The sequence below is a fragment of the Gopherus evgoodei genome, chromosome 15, assembly GCF_007399415.2.
Source record: "Gopherus evgoodei ecotype Sinaloan lineage chromosome 15, rGopEvg1_v1.p, whole genome shotgun sequence".
NCBI classification, from domain to species: domain Eukaryota; kingdom Metazoa; phylum Chordata; order Testudines; family Testudinidae; genus Gopherus; species Gopherus evgoodei.
Genome location: NC_044336.1, coordinates 20,746,415 through 20,765,682, shown reverse-complemented (window position 1 = coordinate 20,765,682; position 19,268 = coordinate 20,746,415). Strand labels below are relative to the sequence as shown.

The window sequence follows — 19,268 nt, the reverse complement described above, 5'->3', positions numbered from 1 at the left end:
ATAATTATTGGGGATAATCAAATTAAAAGTCACTGTAAAAACAATGTAATTCAGTAAATAGAGTTGGGGTTGGGTTTTTTGGCCTGAACCAATGAAGCAAAAACATTCAGAGTCTGACAAAACTGAGTTTACCACTACAATATGAATGTCTTTATTTTCAGAGTAAACTTGTTATTCCCATAAATCAATTATGAATTTTAATAAAAATTCATCAAAGAGTAGATATAATACATTTATTGTAAGAAGTGGTATTTTTCCCAAGACATCAAATAATATTTAGTAAGATAAATGCCACACTTACTCGGAGACTTGGTGCTGCTACAACTGTTAAAGAAGCAAGGTTTATGTGCATTTACACCTTGTTTGTCCACTTGATGAGACTGAGTAGCTTCCTTTAGCTGAGATAGGATGTGTCTACCACTTCGCTGGCAAGAGGCATTAACTTCAAATATCTGCAAGAATAAATTTATGAAAAGGGAATTCAGATGCCCTTTATTTAAAAAGTTATTTTTATACTTCTACGTACAAATTAGAAAAGCAGATTAAAAACAAACCTTAAAACCAAGCTCCTGAGCACAAGCATATATTGCAGCAGTCTTTCCCACCCCTGATGGGCCAGTAATCAGCACAGTATTGCACAGAGTATTCTCTTCCTCACTCTCAGATTTGTCATCTTTAAAATCCATGCTGTCCGTAGAATCTACACAATTATTTCAACCAAAGGAAACAATTTAATAACCATTTTAACCATTATCAATTCTAGCCATTTCACATCAGAGGGAAATAAGACAATGTGAACACAGAATACTTTTCACATTTCAAAAAATATATATATATATTTTTCAAACAAAGATTGTATGTCTTTTAAAGTCAATATTTTGCAAAATGTGGGAAAACTGCAGCACCTTGCTGACTCTCTGTATCATCTTTCTCACTCTTCTGATTTCTTTTTTCCTCCCAATAAGCTCTTTTTTTCCATTCTTTCAGCCAACTACAGGAAAAAAAAACCCAGAAGAGATATATTAAATATTACTCAGTAAACCGACACAAGTTCAGATGGAATAGTTCAGAACTCTTCAAGGATTCCTTCTTCACTCTCCATTTATCCAAGCCAATTGTAATAACAATTATATTCATTTTTTTCAAAGAAGTATTTGAAATAAACCACAGAGAACAGTGAGACTGATCAAACAGATTGATTAGTAGTTTATTATTTAAAGTAAATGGTTTTTAGTAAAACACTCAATGCATGTCTTTGTTAGGGTTTTAATATAGCACAAATGGTTGTGACAAAAATCATTACCATGAAACAACTATTTGATGGTCTCTGAGGCATGAATTGTGGTGGCAGTTTCATCATTAGGGGACAAGTGCTGGCAAACGGCATTGATAGATGCAACCAAAAAATTAGGTGCCCCTATTGGAAGAGCCACCACAATAACTAGCACCCATCTAGGCAGTCTCCAAAGAAGAGCAAAAAGGATTGGATGATCATGAGGACTAAATCATCCTCCATCCTGAAAATAATCTCTATTTTATAATACATTATCAGGTTGAGGCATATGTGTAAAAAACCATGGGAGAGCTCTGGCTCCTCTTGCATGTTATGCCCATTGTGTATAAATAAAAGATTTCAGACCCCACTGCTATCAATCTGACAAAGTTTACTGAAATACTAGCAAGCCTGAATATTGGAAACATTTCACTCCATCCCAGAATCCAATGTAAAAATTCAGTGTTTGTTGTGCTTTAGTGCCAGAAGGCCCCAATCCTGATTGAGACTCCAAATGCTACCATAAAATAACTTAGGGATAGCAGATCATTTTATGTCAATTGGCATTAAACTTGTTTCCACAGTATTGCAAAAATCTTATTGCAACACAATACCAAACATTGCAGACCTTAAAAAAAGACCCCAAGTATTGTGATGTTCAGAATTATTTTGTTAAGACAACAAAATCATAGAAATGTAAGGCTGTAAGGGGCCTCAGGAGGTCATCTAGCCCCCTGCACTGAAGCAGGACCATGCATAACTAGACCATCCTTCACAGGTGTTTGTCTAACTTGTTTTAAAAAAATCTCCAACAATGTTGATTCTACAACCTCCATTGGAAGCCTATTCCAGTGCTTAACTATCCTTATAGTTAGAAATGTTTTCCTAATATTTAACCTAAAATCTCCCTTGCTGCAGATTACGTCAATTACTTCTTGTCCTACATTCAGTGGACATAGAGAACAATTGATCCTCATACTCTTTATAAGATCCCCTCCTCAGTCATCTTTTCTCAAGACTAAACATGCCCAGTTTTTTTAACCTTCCTTATAGGCCAGATTTTCTAAACCTTTTATCATTTTTATTGCTCTCCTCTGGATTCCCTCTAAATCAGTTGTGGGCAACCTGCAGCCCGTCAGGGTAATCCACTGGCAGGCTGCGAGACAGTTTTTTTCTACATTGACTGTCCACAGGCACAGCTGTCTGCAACTCCCAGTGGCTGCAGTTCGCCGTTCCCAGCCAACGGGAGCTGCAGGAAGCGGTGCAACTCGCAGGTTGTCCACCACTGCTCTAAATTGTCCACATCTTTCTTAAATGGTGCCTGAAACTGGACACAGTACTGTAGCTTAGCCCTCACCAATGTTGAGTGGAGAAGGACAATCACCTGCCATGTCTTACATACAACACTCCTGTTAGTATACAAAAGAATATTAGCCTTTCTTTCAACTGCATCACTATTGTTGACTCAGGGTTTGTTTTCATGTAGTGTTACATCACTGTACGCAGCTTTAATGAAGACATTACTACACCAACAGGAGAGCTTCTTCTGTTGGCATAGTTAATTCACCTCCCTGTGAAGCAGTAGCCATGTTAACAGGAAAAGCTCTCCCATCGACATAGTGTTGTCTATACAAGGGGGTTAGGTTGATATAACTACATCGCTCAGGCATGTGGATTTTTCGCACCCAAGTGACATAGTTATACCAACGTAGGTCTATAGTGTAGACCTGGACTCATTCAATTTGTGAGCTAGTAAACCCCCCAGATCCTTTTCAGCAGTGTTACTGCCTACCTAGTTATTCTCCAGTTTGTAGGTGTGCATTTGACTTTTTCACCTTAAGTGTAGTACTTTCCTCGTCTTTACTGAATTTCATCATGTTGAGTCCAGACCAATTCTCCAATTTGTTAACTCCATTTTGAATTCAAATTACATACTCCAAAGTTCTTGCAATTTGTCCAACTTTGATGTCATCTGCAAATTTCATATGCACACTTTCCACTCCATTATCCAAACCATTAACGAAACTATTGAATCGTACTGGACCCAGGAGAGACCCTTGTGGGACATCCTCCCAGTCTGACAGTGAACTATTGATAATTATTCTGAGTATAGTCTTTAAACCAGTATTTGATCCAACTTATAGTAATTTAGTATAGGCCACAGTTCCCTGGCTTGCTTCTGAGAATGCCATGTGGGACAGTCTAAAAAATCCTCATTAATATCAATGATATGTTTACAATAAGATACATTTTCTCATATCTGACCTGTGTAACTTTTTTATTTCTGTTGAGTTTCCTATAAGTTCACTGGAGTCCTGAGGTTGATATTTTTCTGTCCATAGCACATCTTCCTTTTCACCACCTATAGCACAGAAAATAGAAATTGTCCACTTTAAACATTTCTGCATCTAGAAAAACTAAGCAAGTTGAGTTCAATTTTATGATTATTTTATAGCAGGCTTTTTGGAGGAACACTGGAATTAAGAGAATAAAATGCGGAAAAATGAACCAACTCACAGAAGCAAAAAAGAGCCAAGACAGTTCTCAACAAGCGCTTAGAGCCAAACGCTGGTTGTTGCACACAGCCTGAGTAAGTGGGTTGTGTGCAGGGGACTACATGAAAGTTGGGGGGTAAAGGCAAAGAAAAAGAAAGAACAGAATTCACACTGTTGGAGGATCATGCACACACAAACATCCGAGTTCAAGACAGTCTCTATGCATAGATTCATAGAGTTTAAGGCCAGACGGGACATCCATATCACAGACCATTAAATGTAACCCAGCTACCCCTTTATTGGGCCTAACAACACACACACACACACGAGGTTAAGCAGGATAAATAGTTATTTTTAAAAAAATCAGTAACAAATTTTTTAATTAAAATCAGCTATATTATTTGAATGTTACTAGTTCCTTACTTTCCTCCCATTTCATATCATCTTAAATTTCTACAGTGGATATTTTACTTCTTTGATTAGCTTCCTACTTGTCCATAGAATTTCAGATTTACTGAAAGATTTTTTCTACAAAAAGTTTCACATTTAAAATGATTATTTACAATGAAAAAGACAAATCTAGGCCCTCATTAATATCCTTGCTGTGAGAAGAGCACAAATTAAACACAAAATTGATAAGCAAATAGCCTCTGCTACATTTGCAACCAATGCTATCTTCTGATATACTGAACTTCCACATGTCAAGAAAGCTCCTCCATCAGGGTTTTCAGTGAAGTTAATGGCACTGTTCAGGTGAGTAAAATCACAAACTTATTTACAGGATGATGGCCTTAATTTTCAGCAGTTTGGTTTCAGGTTACAAAACTATAGCCATTTTGTAAAATTCAAGATACCCTACCAGTAGTGACGTTTATTAAAAAAAAAAAAAAAAAAAACCAACAAAACAGCATTTATAATTTTATTCATTACAAATTTTTATGTAATGTTGCAATAGTACAAACTTTTAAGTTAGTTTTACAAAGTCTCAACCTGACTGAAGTAAATATTTAAAAGGTAAAGCAAGTAATTTAAATCAAGATTTATAATCACTCCATTTGACGAAATTCCCAACTCTCCTCCATTCCCCCTCTATGGATCTGCCAAAGATCATTTGGAACTGTGCTCTGCAGCACACTGTGGGGATTCCATGTGCCCCATCTAGGTCCATTCAAGTAATAGTATAAGAGCATTTTCTAAGAATTTAAGTAGCAAATGTAAAAAGTTACCAGAGATAAGGTTTAATTTTGATCCAAGTTCACTGTCTTCTACTGTATTAACATCAGGTTCCTGGGGTTTATTTGCTTCCATGTTTGTTACTTTTTCTGTGTCTGCTTGCTTTATGCAGGATACCTGGGTAACTGTGCTCTTGGGAGTTTTGGATTTTAATTCAGTCTCTGCATTATCAAATTGTTTTCTTCGTTTTGATTTGTGGTCTTCGGGTCTCTCTCTTTTCCTCTTGGTTTCTTTCTGATTTTCAGAATGTATTTGATCTAGTTCAGAATTTGTAGTTTTGTGTTCTTTCATGCATACTAATCAACAAAGAATAAAACGCATTACATCATTTCAAAACTTCAAATGTACTGACACTATACATTCCTCACCGTTTCCTAAAATTTTAGAAATACTTTAATCACAATGACCCAAAATAAGATTACTGTAGTTTTATTCAGATCATGTTTCTATTTATATACTTTTTAAAACATTTACATTATCCTGCCATTTACTTGTTTCTATGTCAGATGTTTTAGTTATATACATTACTAACCTTGTTTTTTATTTTTGAAAAGTACATGTTCAGTTTGCTTTTTCAGAAACTGGTAAAAAACTTTTCTCACAGGAAACTGTGAGTTAGAAGATCTGATCTCTTCCAACAAATACTTCCTTAGTATTTTGGGAAAAACTGGTCTCTGTCCAGACAACTGCAATAAATTCAAAATAAAAAGCCATTCAAAATACCCCAAAGCACTGACCAAATAAACCTACATGAAAAATTTCACTATTAAAGCAGAATTGTTTAACTAGTTTGTTAAGCACGACTACATATCCTTTGACACGCTATAACAGGAAGGCGCAAGCTACATTAACCAACTTTGAGTTAAATAAATTAATCATGGGCAGATGCCTTAATTAAGGCCACAGGATTTTGTAAAAGATCAAAAGCCCTGAAAATGTAAGCCATTTTGATTGACTCTTAGTTATTATAGCAATAAAAGACTAAAAATACTAACCACAATTAAAGAATTGTTGCCACTAGGTTTTGAATTTATAACTGAGAATTCACCAAGTGAAATAGTGAGTTTTGTGACATCAGTTACTTCAGTGTTTAGTTCTCTTAGCTTGGTTAGAAGGGGACAGGACGGTGATGTCAACCTCCACACCACACAACCTATGTAAGAATTAAAACACAGTTAAGAAAAAAGTACTTAATCCATGAACTCAGCCTCCTAGACCAAGTGAGAAGTAACTGCTATACCCTCAAAGCCAAGCCTATTTAATTTACATCGCAACATCTTCACACCCCATCAACTTCACGCTCCCACCAGCTAAACAATTATACCCTCCCATATACTTCCTCCTCCCACCTAGTTATCCTGTGCTCTCGCCACCCCTATTAATACATTCTGGGCTCCTTTAGTTCTTTGCAAGGCTGTCACTTCCTCAGTCTGATCCCTTCCAGGAGAAATTCAGACATACTGCCCCAACTACTTTCATTCCTCTCTCTCACCCTCTTAAGAAAGCAGAGCAGCACAATCCCTCATCTCTTAAGGAAAGAGCAAGCAGCTCAGGGATCCCTTTTGCTCCAGGCTTCTTTCACTGTTAGAGAAGTAGCAGCACCTGGGCTGCTCTGGTTTTTCTTATCCCATTTCCTTTCAGAAAAGGATCAGCTGCTTCCATGTCCCACCTGGCCAAAAGCAAGATTTTTCCTCTCTAAATAAGTAGTTTTTTCAAGTCCTATTTTATTATGCATTATATCTTTTAAACATGCTATTTGTCTACTTATGAATTTATGTTCCATATTACTGAAGTATCTGAGCTCTGTTTTAAAATCTGTATTTGACAAGACTATTTTTAATGCCAATGAACTTATCTGGTTTTGTTACTGCAACACAAAGCAAAAGTAGGAGCTGCCAATTATTCCATCATAGTTATACTAAAAAGCTTGGTCTCTGAACCTTTAATTTTCAACATAGATCTCCTAGAGACCTACTTGAATTTACACAGGTTCACAGACAAATAATAACTTACGATCATCCTTCTGCTGTACATGGACAACTTTCTGAAAACAGCAACTTGCCACAGAGTATGCTTCTAATACCGCTGCTTTCTTTGCAATGTGCCTTTTTAGAGACTCTGGCAAACCACTCATCAAAAATTCACGTTTTGCTTTGAACTGCTCATCGTCTTGAGAATTTTCAGATGTATCTTGGCTTTAAATAAAATAAGTGACAATGAAAAGCAATCAAGCTACCAAGCATGCAGAGTTCACAATAGTGTTTAATATGGATAAAGTTTACTTATCCCTACCAGCAATTTGACTCATTCCAAACTGTGTCAGATATGCAGTCCTGAATTAAGTTTAATACCTGTGGTACCCATTGTATTAAAAATGAAATTGTTTATATGTTATTGTGAAATTGCATACAACTTCTCTAGGAGAAGGGGGATATGCTAACATAATTCTTCTGATTATCACACCTTTGAAGTTTCACCCTGATGAGGGGACCCATTGTCTGGTTGATTGCCTATCCATGGTCTCCTCAAAAGATTCAAAGTGGATTCTCTAGAGACCAACAAACAAAGAAAGGACATAGGGATAAATAACTTGGCGATCAACTGACTCAGGGCTTTTGTTCTGATCCAGCTAAAGGACAGGACCTCTGGTCCATGGTGGGCTCCCAGCCTTAGGGAACGACTGGAAAGACTTCGGCCTACTGAGGCCCCATAAGAGTTGGTGCTTGTTCTAGGCAGAAGCTATGATGAACATGAAACACAAAAAAAACCCTAGGTGGAATCTGAAGGACTGCTTCTGCCAGAGTCTTTGTTTTTATGAGGGGTTGAACTCTGGTAAGCTTATTAACACGCATTTAGTTTCTTTATTGTTTTTAATAAATTTTCTCTGTCCTGCTTTTACCTTAAGAATAAAATATGCTTGCTTAGTAAGAACTGTGTGGTAACTTATAACTGTGGGCAATTACACTATTACTACTCTCTGAAAAGGCGGCAAAAATAAACCTGCTTGAACAGACTATCTTTTTCTGGGAATAATACACTGAAAGCAGGAAACTGTTCAGCCTGGAGTCACCCCTGTGAGATTGGAGAAGACATGTATGCCTGAGACAGGAAGTGGACAAGGGAGTCGAAACCCTCAGAGTGGGTGCCACTGCTGGACTACTGAGGGCAAATATAGATACAGCTGCCCTGAACAGCGCCAGAGATAATTTACATATTACAATCGCTGCTAAACACTAAGGTTTACTAAGAGTAACAAACCTGAAAGAGGAATATACACTAATCTTCCTGGTTCCCACAGTTCTAAGGCATATTTTAAGAAGATATGGTAGATGTGGTATATCTTCACTTTAGTAAAGCTTTTGATACTGTCTCACATGTCTCTCTCATAAACAAACTAGGGAAATACAACCTAGATGGAGCTACTATAGGTGGGTGCGTAACTGGTTGGAAAATCATTCCCACAGTGTAATTATCAGTGGTTCACAGATATGCTGGAAGGGCATAACGAGTGGGATTCCGCAAGGATCGGTTCTGGGTCCGGTTATGTTCAATATCTTCATCAATGACTTAGATAACGGCATAGACTGTACACTTAAAGTTTGCGGACGATACCAAGCTGGGAGGGGTTGCAAGTGGTTTGGAAGATAGGATTAAAATTCAAAATGATCTCGACAAACTGGAGAAATGGTCTGAGGTAAACAGGATGAAATTCAATACGGACAAATGCAAAGTACTCCACTCAGGAAGGAACAACAATCAGTTGCACATATACAAAATGGGAAATGACTGTCTAGGAAGGAATACTATGGAAAGTGATCTGGGGATCATAGTGCATCACAAGCTAAGTATGAGTCAATAGTGTAATGTTGTTGCAAAAAAAGCAAACATCATTCTGGGATGTATTCGCAGGAGTATTGTAAGCAAGACATGAGATGTAATTCTTCCACTCTACTATGTGCTGATTAGGCCTCAACTGGAGTAGTGTGTCCAGTTCTGGGCGCCATATTTCAGGAAAGATGTGGACAAATGAGACAAAGTCCAGAGAAGGAACAAAAATGATTAAAGGTCTAGAAAACATGACCTATGACAGAAGATTGAAAAAAATTGGGTTTGTTTATTCTGGAGAAGAGAAGACAGAGAGGACATGATAACAGTTTTCAAGTACATAAAAGGTTGTTACAAGGAGGAGGGAGAAGAATTGTTCTTCTTAACCTCTGAGGATAGGACAAGAAGCAATGGGTTTAAATTGCAGCAAGGGTGGTTTAGGTTGGACATTAAGAAAAACTTCCTAACTGTCAGAGTGGTTAAGCACTGGTATAAACTGCCTAGGGAAGTGGTAGAATTTCCATCACTGGGGATTTTTAAGAGCAGTTTAGACAAACACCTGTCAGGGATGGTCTAGATAATACTTTGTCCTACCTTGAGTGCAGGGAACTAGGCTAGATGACCTCTTGAGGTCCCTTCCAGTTCTCTGATTCTAACATGTTTCATATTTCAGTCATTATTAACTAAATGCAGGTTTAGATTTTGAGCAACATAAAAGGACTCAACAACAACAGTACAAAAATCAGCCTGTAACATTTTAATACGTAACATACCAATTGATATTGAAACCCAAAACATTTTTACTACACTTTGATGTGTACTTTAAATATTATGTAACATGACAGGCTTACAAAGAAACCTGGGTATTTCAATATGACCACGAAAGAATTCAATACATTTCTCATAAATCATCCACAATTTGTACTGGACTGACCTGCTTTCATCAAAAATTAGGATTGGTTCATCTGCAATGTTTTGAGCTTTTTTGCCCAGGAATGAAGGCGGGACTCCTACTTTTCCTTTAAAAATAAAGCAGATCTGGATTAGTACTAACATCCAAATAATTGCTACAGTTATGTTTTCATCCTAATTTCATCTCCATATTAGATATTTTTGTGTTACATACAGCAATATTCCTAAAATCTAATATACTTTTCTTCATGAAAGACTTATTCTGTAACTTAATTCCCTTAAAGCTTTCTCGCTCGTGAGACACTGTCAACTTAAAAATCTTCTATCTAAAAATATTTTACTTGGCACTGTTAAATATTTTTCTCTAGTTTAACTTTTACCTTGCAAGTCAGACAGTAATTTGTGCATAGTCAGCTTCTCCTTCAGTACGAGTGTATAAAAGTATGATGATAAAAACCACATAAATTAGCAGGACGACGAAGAGGAATGGTGGAGTATCAGAAATTATTTTAGTTTCTTTAAATTAGAGATTTCCAAAATTGTTCTACTCTATTTAAAGGACACTGTCAAGAGGACATATATACATAGTTTCTTTGTTGTTAATTATCTATTAGTGTAGCACACAAATCAGAAGTCAAAGTAGGTCTTGGTGTTCAAGACTGGCACTTTATACATTGAAATAAAAATTAAATGTGTTTATTTAAATCCAATTACCGTGTGAGCTCTTAGTAACCTTCATATTTCTAGATTTTTTCCCTAATACATCATTTAAACTTCGAAGTTTCTTTTGCTTTTTCTCCACACTCGGTGTAGTAGCAGTGGCACTACTTGGGCTTGAGTCTAAAATTATTACTGAATCCTGGACAGGAAACAAAAAGAAATTGATAAAAAATGAAATACAACTTCCTCCCAAAATTGTTCCTTTTACTGTTTCCAATTGTGAACACTACCAATTAATGATGGGTATTGCTGGAGCTGATAAATTAGACACCGTTGCAAAGCTCGAAAATTGCTCTATGTAACAGTTCTACTTGTGTTTCCTACAGAGGGGTATAAAGAGTAAGTTACAGGAAAAAAAAATCAACTCAGGCAGCAAGTACACGAGTGAGCTTTTTTCCTACAAAAAGGAAGGAACATTGTGAAAGTGGTGTGATTTTAGAACTTTTTTTCCAAAAACTGTCCATGAGATGTCATTCTGTTTAGGAACAGTTATGCCTATAGGTCATACATTTCTGGCCTTCCCCATCCTTTTTGGTTGTAACTACTAGCAATATTAAAGAAACCAAGATCCTGCATCTTCTGGGTAAATGACCCGTTTCCTGTTAAAAAAATTGACACTTTTTACTTAGAGTAAAAACCTCAGTCAGAATACTATATTAAGCTATGTCCTGCTAGAGTCTGATTCCCCAGCCCATATGGTTGCAGGAATGATCCCTTAATATTCAGACCCAGCTTATACAAGTTAATAGTGTAAAACCAAAACTATGCTACCACATCATCCCCATTCACTTCACATGATCCCATAGCAGAAATATGTACATAGGATAAGAAATTAAAACGAATCTAAACTTTAAAAGCAATATGGATTCTATACTACTCAAAATTTGCAGACTTACTTCATTTTCTTGGAATTTTTTCTTTTCAGCAAGAGCTTGCTGTCGAGACGAGCGTCTTACAGGTGTTGGGGTATGTTCATTAGCCTTTGATCTATTATGTTGTATGGCCTTTGCTTTTTCAATCAATTGTTTAGCTTTGGATATATTTTTAGAAGTACAGCTCATCTAGCAACAAAGTACAAAACAACAAAAATGCCTGACCATTTATAGCCTATATTCTACATTTAAATAAAGATCAGTCTACACAAGTTACATCATTCTTAAAGCTCATGTGGCATACAATTTACAAGGAAATAAAATGATTGCGGGAATCACTGTTTTTCCTTAAGGGAAATCTTATTTGGTGCCATCTTACACAAGTACATGATCAGGAGACTCAGATTCACAGGCCAGAAGCGGCCATTGTGATAATCTAATTTCATCTTTTGTATGATACAGGCCCATAGGGTGTTCCCCAAAATAGATAATATTGATTAAACTGTGATCATCATGAGGACCATAACTCTTACAAGTCTATTGCTATCACTGGATACCACTTTTACAAAGACACCACACAAGTTATCAGAGCAGAAGGGATTGCTATTAAAGATTAAAAAAAAAAAAATTAAGTGTGGAACAGCAGCAGACACTATGGAGCAGATAAGATAGAAACATTAAATTAAAAATAATATACCGCCCATGAAAGACGCCTGACAGCCATACAACGATATTTTGTAATTTATCCATGAAACAAACAAGTAGAGCACAGGCAATAATAATTTACGCTTTCTTGTACTGCACCCAATATGATCAACCCAGTTCTGGAGGCACTCGAGTCTCTGAATAATCTTTGCTCCTGCTGCTGCTAACGCCAACTAGAATGGCAGGTAGTGCCAAGTCTAAGGTGGCTTGTTTCTGCCATATAACTGTACTACAATATCATTCTGATAAAGATTTCTCAGGTACGTTATAAAAAGCAGCTGCACACCTACTGAAACATGTTCAAGACTAAGGTACTGATTGCATCATCAAAACTGTATACTGGTTATCTGTCCACCTGAAACGAAATTCAGCCCACCCATGCTGGAGGCGTAAACCTATGAGCCAGAAGTAGAGATGAATGAAACTGGGAGGCCTGGTGGTGACAAAAAGCCCAACCTTACCTATTTAGAACAAGATGCTATCCCTGGGCCCTGATCAGAGACTCTGTATTTTGTATCAGCCTCTGGTCAGAAGATGCCTTATAATTGAAGCTTCACTCCCTTCCTCAGAGCAGCTAGAGAAGGAGCTTTCTGGCTCTTGATATCCCTGCACAGCATCCTCAAAGATGTTGATATCTCTTCCTGACAGACAACTCTATCTTTCCCTGCTCCTCACAGCCTTCAGTATTTGGGTCTTTTTCCTCTAATTAAGAATTCCAGTGCATGCTTCAGTTGCTACTTATGCTTTTCCCAAGCTACAGCAGGAACCTGACATGATTTTTGACAGTTTTACTGCTGTCCACAGTATCCTGAGTAACAGCAGTAAAACAGAAGTCCCATTTCATTCAGATGTATCTTCGCAAAGCTAATACCACTGGATCCATCTTCCTGCAGACGGACATTGCATCTGATTACACTAATCTTCCAAATGTGTTTTATTTTTAAAATTTTAGCTTAAGTTCTGTAATAATTCAAGATTTAGGTCCCCTCATTTACCAGTGCACCTGAGGTGAATGGCTTTTTAAAGTCTTAGTTGATTAACATTACACAATGGGGAACAAGAAGGTGCTACACTTATTTACTTTAATATTCTACAAGTGACTTTTCAAACAAACACATAACAGACTTGATTATTTAAGCTACCTTTTTATTTCTTGGAGTAAATTCTTCATTTTCCACTGCTCCAGCTTTGTCAGATTTTTTAGATGCATTAATTCGAGTAAACCTCATTCTAAACAAGGAAAAACATCATGACATTATTTTTTTAAAGGAGGCATCAGTCTACACCTCAGATTCATTGGAATTTAAGACTGACTTAACAGATGCAAAAATCCTAATGAATAAAGGAGCTAAATGTATTTTTCCTTTGAGCACAGGCATACACTCAAATGATATTAACATTCATGTCAGAGAGAGAATATTTCCAAGTGTGTCAAGTTACTGTAGTTCATTTATTCTTAAAGCTCTCAGACACAGTTAGAATAGGAACTTTTGCTTCCCTATCCCATTCCACTGATTTAAAAACAAAACCTGGAAAAAAAAAATCAAAATTTTGACTTGGGTAAATATAAGAGGGAATTCTTATCCATCTGAGGATACTTAATCTTGCATACCATTTTCTACTCACCTATTGTGATCTGCTTTTCAACAGATTAGCAGAAGTTGCAACATCCTCCCACATGCCAAAACTGCAAACATGCTCCAGAATGTAACAATACTATTTCATCTATGGAAGAAATGAATCTCCAGACTTGAATTAAGGACCTGATGCTGCAAAGTTCCAGATATACACAGCAGCTGCAGCATAGGGCTCTACTAGTTCTAAGACCAGTCAAAAGTTCAGTTCTTCCATGTTGCTATTCAACAGGCCCACCAGTTTGTAGGAAACGTAGGAATGCTTCCCAATTCACTTACCACCTATATCCGGCCTTTAATGCTGAAATTTATATAAATAAGCAACCATTCTAGTAGATAAAAATTATTTACCAAAGCAAAATATACCAGATATTCTAAAAATGCAAACTTTTACCTTATTGGGCTCTTTGCATCAAAGGGTACTGTAATCACCTCAGCTTTATACATGTTGCTTTTCCTCAAGGATCTACTGCTTGATTTTGGTGTGGAAGCATGTAGGGGACTATCACCTAGTGCATTTTCAGAAAGTGTATTACTAATCCTAGCTTTTTCAGGCGTAATGTTTTTGAAGGTTTCAATTTTCTTTTGCCTTAGGCTCCTCCTTAATTCATTCTGTTTCAGATGTGATAAGATTCTTATATCATCTAAGGTTTTTTCCTTAATATTAGCATTAGCCCCAGTATTTTCATTATTTCCATTACTATTTGGAACATTTGTTTCTTTAGTCTCCAAAACCTTCTTTCTTTTCTTTTTAAGCATATTAGGTCTCTCCTTAGTAGTACTACTTTTTTCGGTACTACAGTGTGAATGTTTGTCAATATAATCCTTTAGTATTTCACTTTCATGTCTTGTACTTGAGGCTGGTTCACTTTCTTCCATTCCCTCATTTTGTTTTGAAGGCTTTTCACTGACTTCCTTCAGTTTTCCAGGTATTTTTTTAACTCCACTTTTTACCGTATCAGATGTTGGTTGTCTAAAAGCTTTCATAAATTGATGTCTTTCTTCTACAGTACATTTTGGCTTCACAGCTTCAGGACTTACAGCTTCTAGTACAGCTAACTCCAATTCTTCCTCCTCTATAACTACATTAGATTTTCTTTTCTGAGTCATTTGTTCAGTCTGTTCAATTTCTAAAACAGATGGACTGCTTTCTCTTTCTATTTCATACCCTTTTTGCTTCAAAAAGATAGAAGCTATTTTCCTAGAAACCTTTTGCTCCTTTAGCAGAGACGGAGATTTTGGGGGAATGGGATGAATCTGTGCAAGGACAGTTACTGTCCGAAGAGGTAGTTGCTGAGACTCCTCGCCATTTTCAGGGACACTAGTACTACCACTTTTGTCTGTTTCACTTGCTATAATAAAATTGTTTAGTGTTGGCATTTTGGTTTCTGGAATTTGATCCACTTTATTTTCTCCTTGACTTTTCAAAAAGTCCTCAAATGACACTGTGACTGTACTATCATTTAACTGTGATGTCTTATCCACATTAACTTCAAGACTTGAAATACTTACAGTACTCTTACTTTCAATTATTTTAGAAGATGTGATTTGTTTTTTATCTTTTAGTTCCTTTTCATTCAGCTCGTTTTCAGAAGAGGAATTTTCAGACAAATCAGTATCATCTTTGTGCTCTCTTTTCCTTGATTTTTCAATGTAATTTTTTGATACATTTAGTTCCGCTCCAGTTTTCTTAGCACCTTTTCTGCAGGTGACTCTGTTTGAAGAGTTTTTGCTTTGCTGATTATCTGCTGCTAATTCTTCTACATATTTTTGGGCAAGTAAAGCAGAAGCACTGTTATCAATAAAACTTGTATTTAAACACTCTTCCTTTGGTTTCCTCACATCTGTACTGTCATTGCTATTAATTTCTATCACACATTGATTCTCTGGTGTTTTAATATCTCTTAATTTATTATTTAAATTAACTCTCTTCCCTCTCCTTTTCAGCTTTGAAAAAGATTTTGAAGGTCTCAAAGGTGATTTACAATCTTTGCCATCATCAACACACAGCTGGTAAGACTGGTTTATTTTATTTTCTCCAACTCCAATGAGTAAAGTGGTCTTCTCATTTGTAGAAGTCTTTTTAAAATAATCCAATATGTTGTTAGATTTTGGTGGTGACACTTTATCCACTGTTCTTGCTAATGGTGAAAAATATTTTGTAATTGTTTTTATAGGGGGATCTTCCTCTCTTCGTTTCTTGCATGGCTACAAGAAAGAAAAAATTCAACATTAATTTTAACAATGAGTAACAGTTACTTGGACTAATGAGATATGTAAGGTGGTAACACTGAATAGTACATTGCCAAACTATTTAACAGGATTAAAAAGAAAAAATCAAGTCTTTCTCTAAGGAAAACTCATATGTTGGTGTATTTCAACAGATGTTTCAACTTTAGATAAAGCTATCCAGCAACTTAGGGAGGGAAGCTCACTTGAAATTCACTCTGCAAAGTAGACCCCTGCACCTCTGCACAGCCACAAAGACTTCAGTGAGACTTTGCACAGAGGTCTGCCTGCATGAAGTTAATTGCATGATCAGGGCCTAAAATAGCTCTGAAAGGATCCTGGACTACCTTAGTTAAGGAAGCCTTCTTCAAGAAAAATGAACTATGACTAAGTTTTTCAGGGCAGTGACCAAAGTGCACCTTTGTACACCACCTAGTCCAACCTGATATTGTTTGGGGCCTAAAGGCATTACTGAAATGCAAATATTAATATTAAAATATGTCTCAAGGAAAAGAAACTACATTCTAATTTTTTTTCTCAAGACATAGAAAATAATCTGTTACATCTTTCTCTGATATATGACCAGTACCATTTATTTGTAATGGTATCACTGAACCAACTTCAATGTACAAATGTCATTATTTTGTAATAAATTGTTATGCTTCTTGTATTTGCCTATGAATTTGATAGTAAGGGATGTTCTACACTCAGTTCTTCTACTACTCTATACTGGTTGAAAACCAGTATAATTAAAGTGGCACAACCCCTTAGAGTGGATGCAGATGTACTAGTATAAAAGGTCCTTATACCAGTACAAATTATCATCATAAAATAAGGGGCATAAGCTATACTAGAATAAGGAACCATCTTTATACCAGTATAACTGTTTCTATAGTAGGGTGTACAAATGATCTATTTCAGTAAAAATCAACCACATTCATAACAGCTAAAATATTGTGGATAGATGAGGCCTTAAATATCAACAACAGGCTACACTACACTACGGTTTTTGTTGTAGGAGATAAATTGAGTGGACTCCTTCAGCCTTCAGGGAATCCACAAACATTATGAATAAAAAGACTGAGCCATAACTTCGGTAGCATTAGTGACGTATAAATTCAAGCTAACAGTTGTTATTTGACATTTACCACTAGGATGATGGGTTGGTGGGATGCAACAGGACAACATTTTCATGTTGAATCTTCATATCTTAGCTCATTAATATTTAGCATTTAGAGAAGTTTTACAAACAGTAAAACAACAACAACCACCACCCCACAGTAACTCCTGATGCAACATCAGCATGAAACATACACCCCCACAGAACCAGGACATCTGTAAAGTGCAATCCCATACCACGGGAAACCCACAATGCTGCATTGTGAAGCTGCTCCACAACACCACATCAGAGCCCCTGAATCTTTTCAGATGGCAGTACCAAACCATCACTTACTAGCACTATTAGTCTTACCAGAGTGCCTGGGAGCCCCAGTCATGGCCCAGGAGCCTGCTGCGCTAGGTGCTGTACAGCAAGACTGTCCCTGCCCCATCACATCCCTGCTTTGTTCCACCACATTATCCCCATCAGCCCCCCAGTAACATGTCCCTCACTCGCTGCACCCCAGCTCCTTGCTCAAGCCCCAGGACGACGCCCCACAGCCCCTGACTTAGAAGATCCACTTCACAGCACCACAACAGCAGCACGAGGATTTCCGACCCCAGAGCCCTCCTCCACCCCCTGCATTTCAACGCCAGAGCCCCCGCAGGCGCCATGAACCCCACCCCAAAGCACGCCCCTCCCACAGCCGGACCCGGGTGTCTCACCGGGGCGTCACTGTCCTTCCCCGGGGCAGAAGGAGCCGGCGCGGCCATGGTCACTCTCCCCATCATCCCTCCCCCCCCCGCGGCAGGGGGGAAGTAGGATCCCTCAGTCCCAGGGAGACCCCTGCCCCAGAGCCATGGGGCAAGAGCGCCCGGCCCGGCCGAAGCCGCCTGACAGGAATTAATGCGCGACGGAAGCACCCAGGCAGAAAAGCGCGCGCGGGACAGCTTCGGAGAGCCCGGCGCGAGAGGGGGGCGAGGCCAACCGGTCCACGTGACCAAAGCAGGCCTACACAGCAAGACTTTCCCGCATCACGTGATGCTGGCCCGGCTCCGGCTCCGCCTCCCCCGGCGACAAGCCTTTCTAGGGTCACGTGAGCTAAGCGCCAACTGGTCACGCCTCCTCCCTTCGTGAAGTCACGAGGTCTAGCGGCGAGGAGGGGCTTGTCGCTGTCAGTTGGGACTTCGCGCCGCCTGCACGTTGATGGAAAGGGGGTGGAGCGAGTACAGCGTCATGACGTAAAAATTGAAGGTAGAAATGGGAGGCAGTAGAGGTCAAACTTTCTGCAAATGCAAAGTAGCCTCGTCTCAGTTATCTCGGAATGGGGGTCCCCACAGGAGACAGTCTTAACTGGTCTCTCCTTAGAAGTGCGGAGTGTAGGTCACATGGTCCCACTGCCTCCTGGGCCTTGAAATCACCCTGGGGTGCCTATACAGTGCACCATCAGCGTCATAGTGAGCTGGCCCCCTCAGGGGGGCTGGGCTTGTCACCTGGGCCAGGTTTGGGAGAAAGAAATGAAAGATAGCTGGGTCACGTGCTGGAGGAGCACATGTCTAAGAGCCAGGTTTGTTGTATGTACCATGGCTGTCTGTAGACATTCAGGGGGAATCTGGGAGTGCTTCCTCAGTTCAAGAGGGGGAGGCTCTCTAGACAGCCAGAAAAGGGCCAATGCCAATGAGGAGGCTGAGTTGCATAGGTGGGAAAAGACCCTGAGAAAGAAGGAAAGGGGGCAGTTTGGGGCCTCTACCCTGCAACCCAGTGGTTTAGGGATCTATAGTAGAAGGTGAGAAGGGACAGGCTGGAGCCTAGGAGGGGTAGAAGCTGAGCCCAAGAGAAAGGCTAACAACTGTTTAGGAGGAGGTCTGCCTGGCAAGAGTCTTGGGTAGTGCCTGTTGTCTTCCCAAAATCATGAGTTGCATTACATTTTTTTTAAATATGATTTTGAGTCTTTTGATTAGCCATGAGCTCTGAAGCAGTGCTTCCTCTGTGCCTAGCACAGTAAGGCCTCAATCCTGATTAGTGCTTTTGGGTACTATTGCACTATGACTGTGATTGCACAAAGACCTATGTATGTGTTTAACTTAATGCCCTGTGAGACTTCAGTGGACTATTCATGGTGCATTAAAATCAAGCACGTGTAAGTTTGCAAGCGTGGGTCCTAAATAAAATGATATATAGGAGAGAGAAGAGGCAACACGAACTAGTGGCTGATGCACTGGATTGAGACTCAAGAGGCATGTTTCTGTTCCCTATTCTGCCACTAACCTG

At 38.4% G+C, this 19,268-nt stretch overlaps 1 protein-coding gene across 3 annotated transcripts in view; it reads right to left on the bottom strand.

Moving 5' to 3' along the window:
* The window catches only part of ATAD5 (ATPase family AAA domain containing 5), a 29,719-nt gene extending 11,474 nt beyond the window's left edge, over window positions 1–18,245 (bottom strand). For all 3 annotated transcript variants that reach the window (XR_003996572.1, XM_030533898.1, XM_030533899.1), the window contains exons 1-14: window positions 17,723–18,245; window positions 14,064–15,877; window positions 13,178–13,265; window positions 11,355–11,519; window positions 10,453–10,597; window positions 9,761–9,845; window positions 7,015–7,196; window positions 5,997–6,154; window positions 5,534–5,687; window positions 4,995–5,297; window positions 3,539–3,635; window positions 906–991; window positions 555–700; window positions 302–452 (exon numbers count right to left, since the gene is read on the bottom strand). Coding sequence is in view for 2 of the 3 variants with exons in the window: in XM_030533898.1 (XP_030389758.1) it covers window positions 302–452; window positions 555–700; window positions 906–991; window positions 3,539–3,635; window positions 4,995–5,297; window positions 5,534–5,687; window positions 5,997–6,154; window positions 7,015–7,196; window positions 9,761–9,845; window positions 10,453–10,597; window positions 11,355–11,519; window positions 13,178–13,265; window positions 14,064–15,877; window positions 17,723–17,788 (3,640 nt within the window). In the remaining variant the exon portion in view is untranslated. The remainder of the gene's footprint in view (window positions 1–301; window positions 453–554; window positions 701–905; window positions 992–3,538; window positions 3,636–4,994; window positions 5,298–5,533; window positions 5,688–5,996; window positions 6,155–7,014; window positions 7,197–9,760; window positions 9,846–10,452; window positions 10,598–11,354; window positions 11,520–13,177; window positions 13,266–14,063; window positions 15,878–17,722) is intronic.
* Between the last annotated feature and the right edge of the window lie 1,023 nt (window positions 18,246–19,268).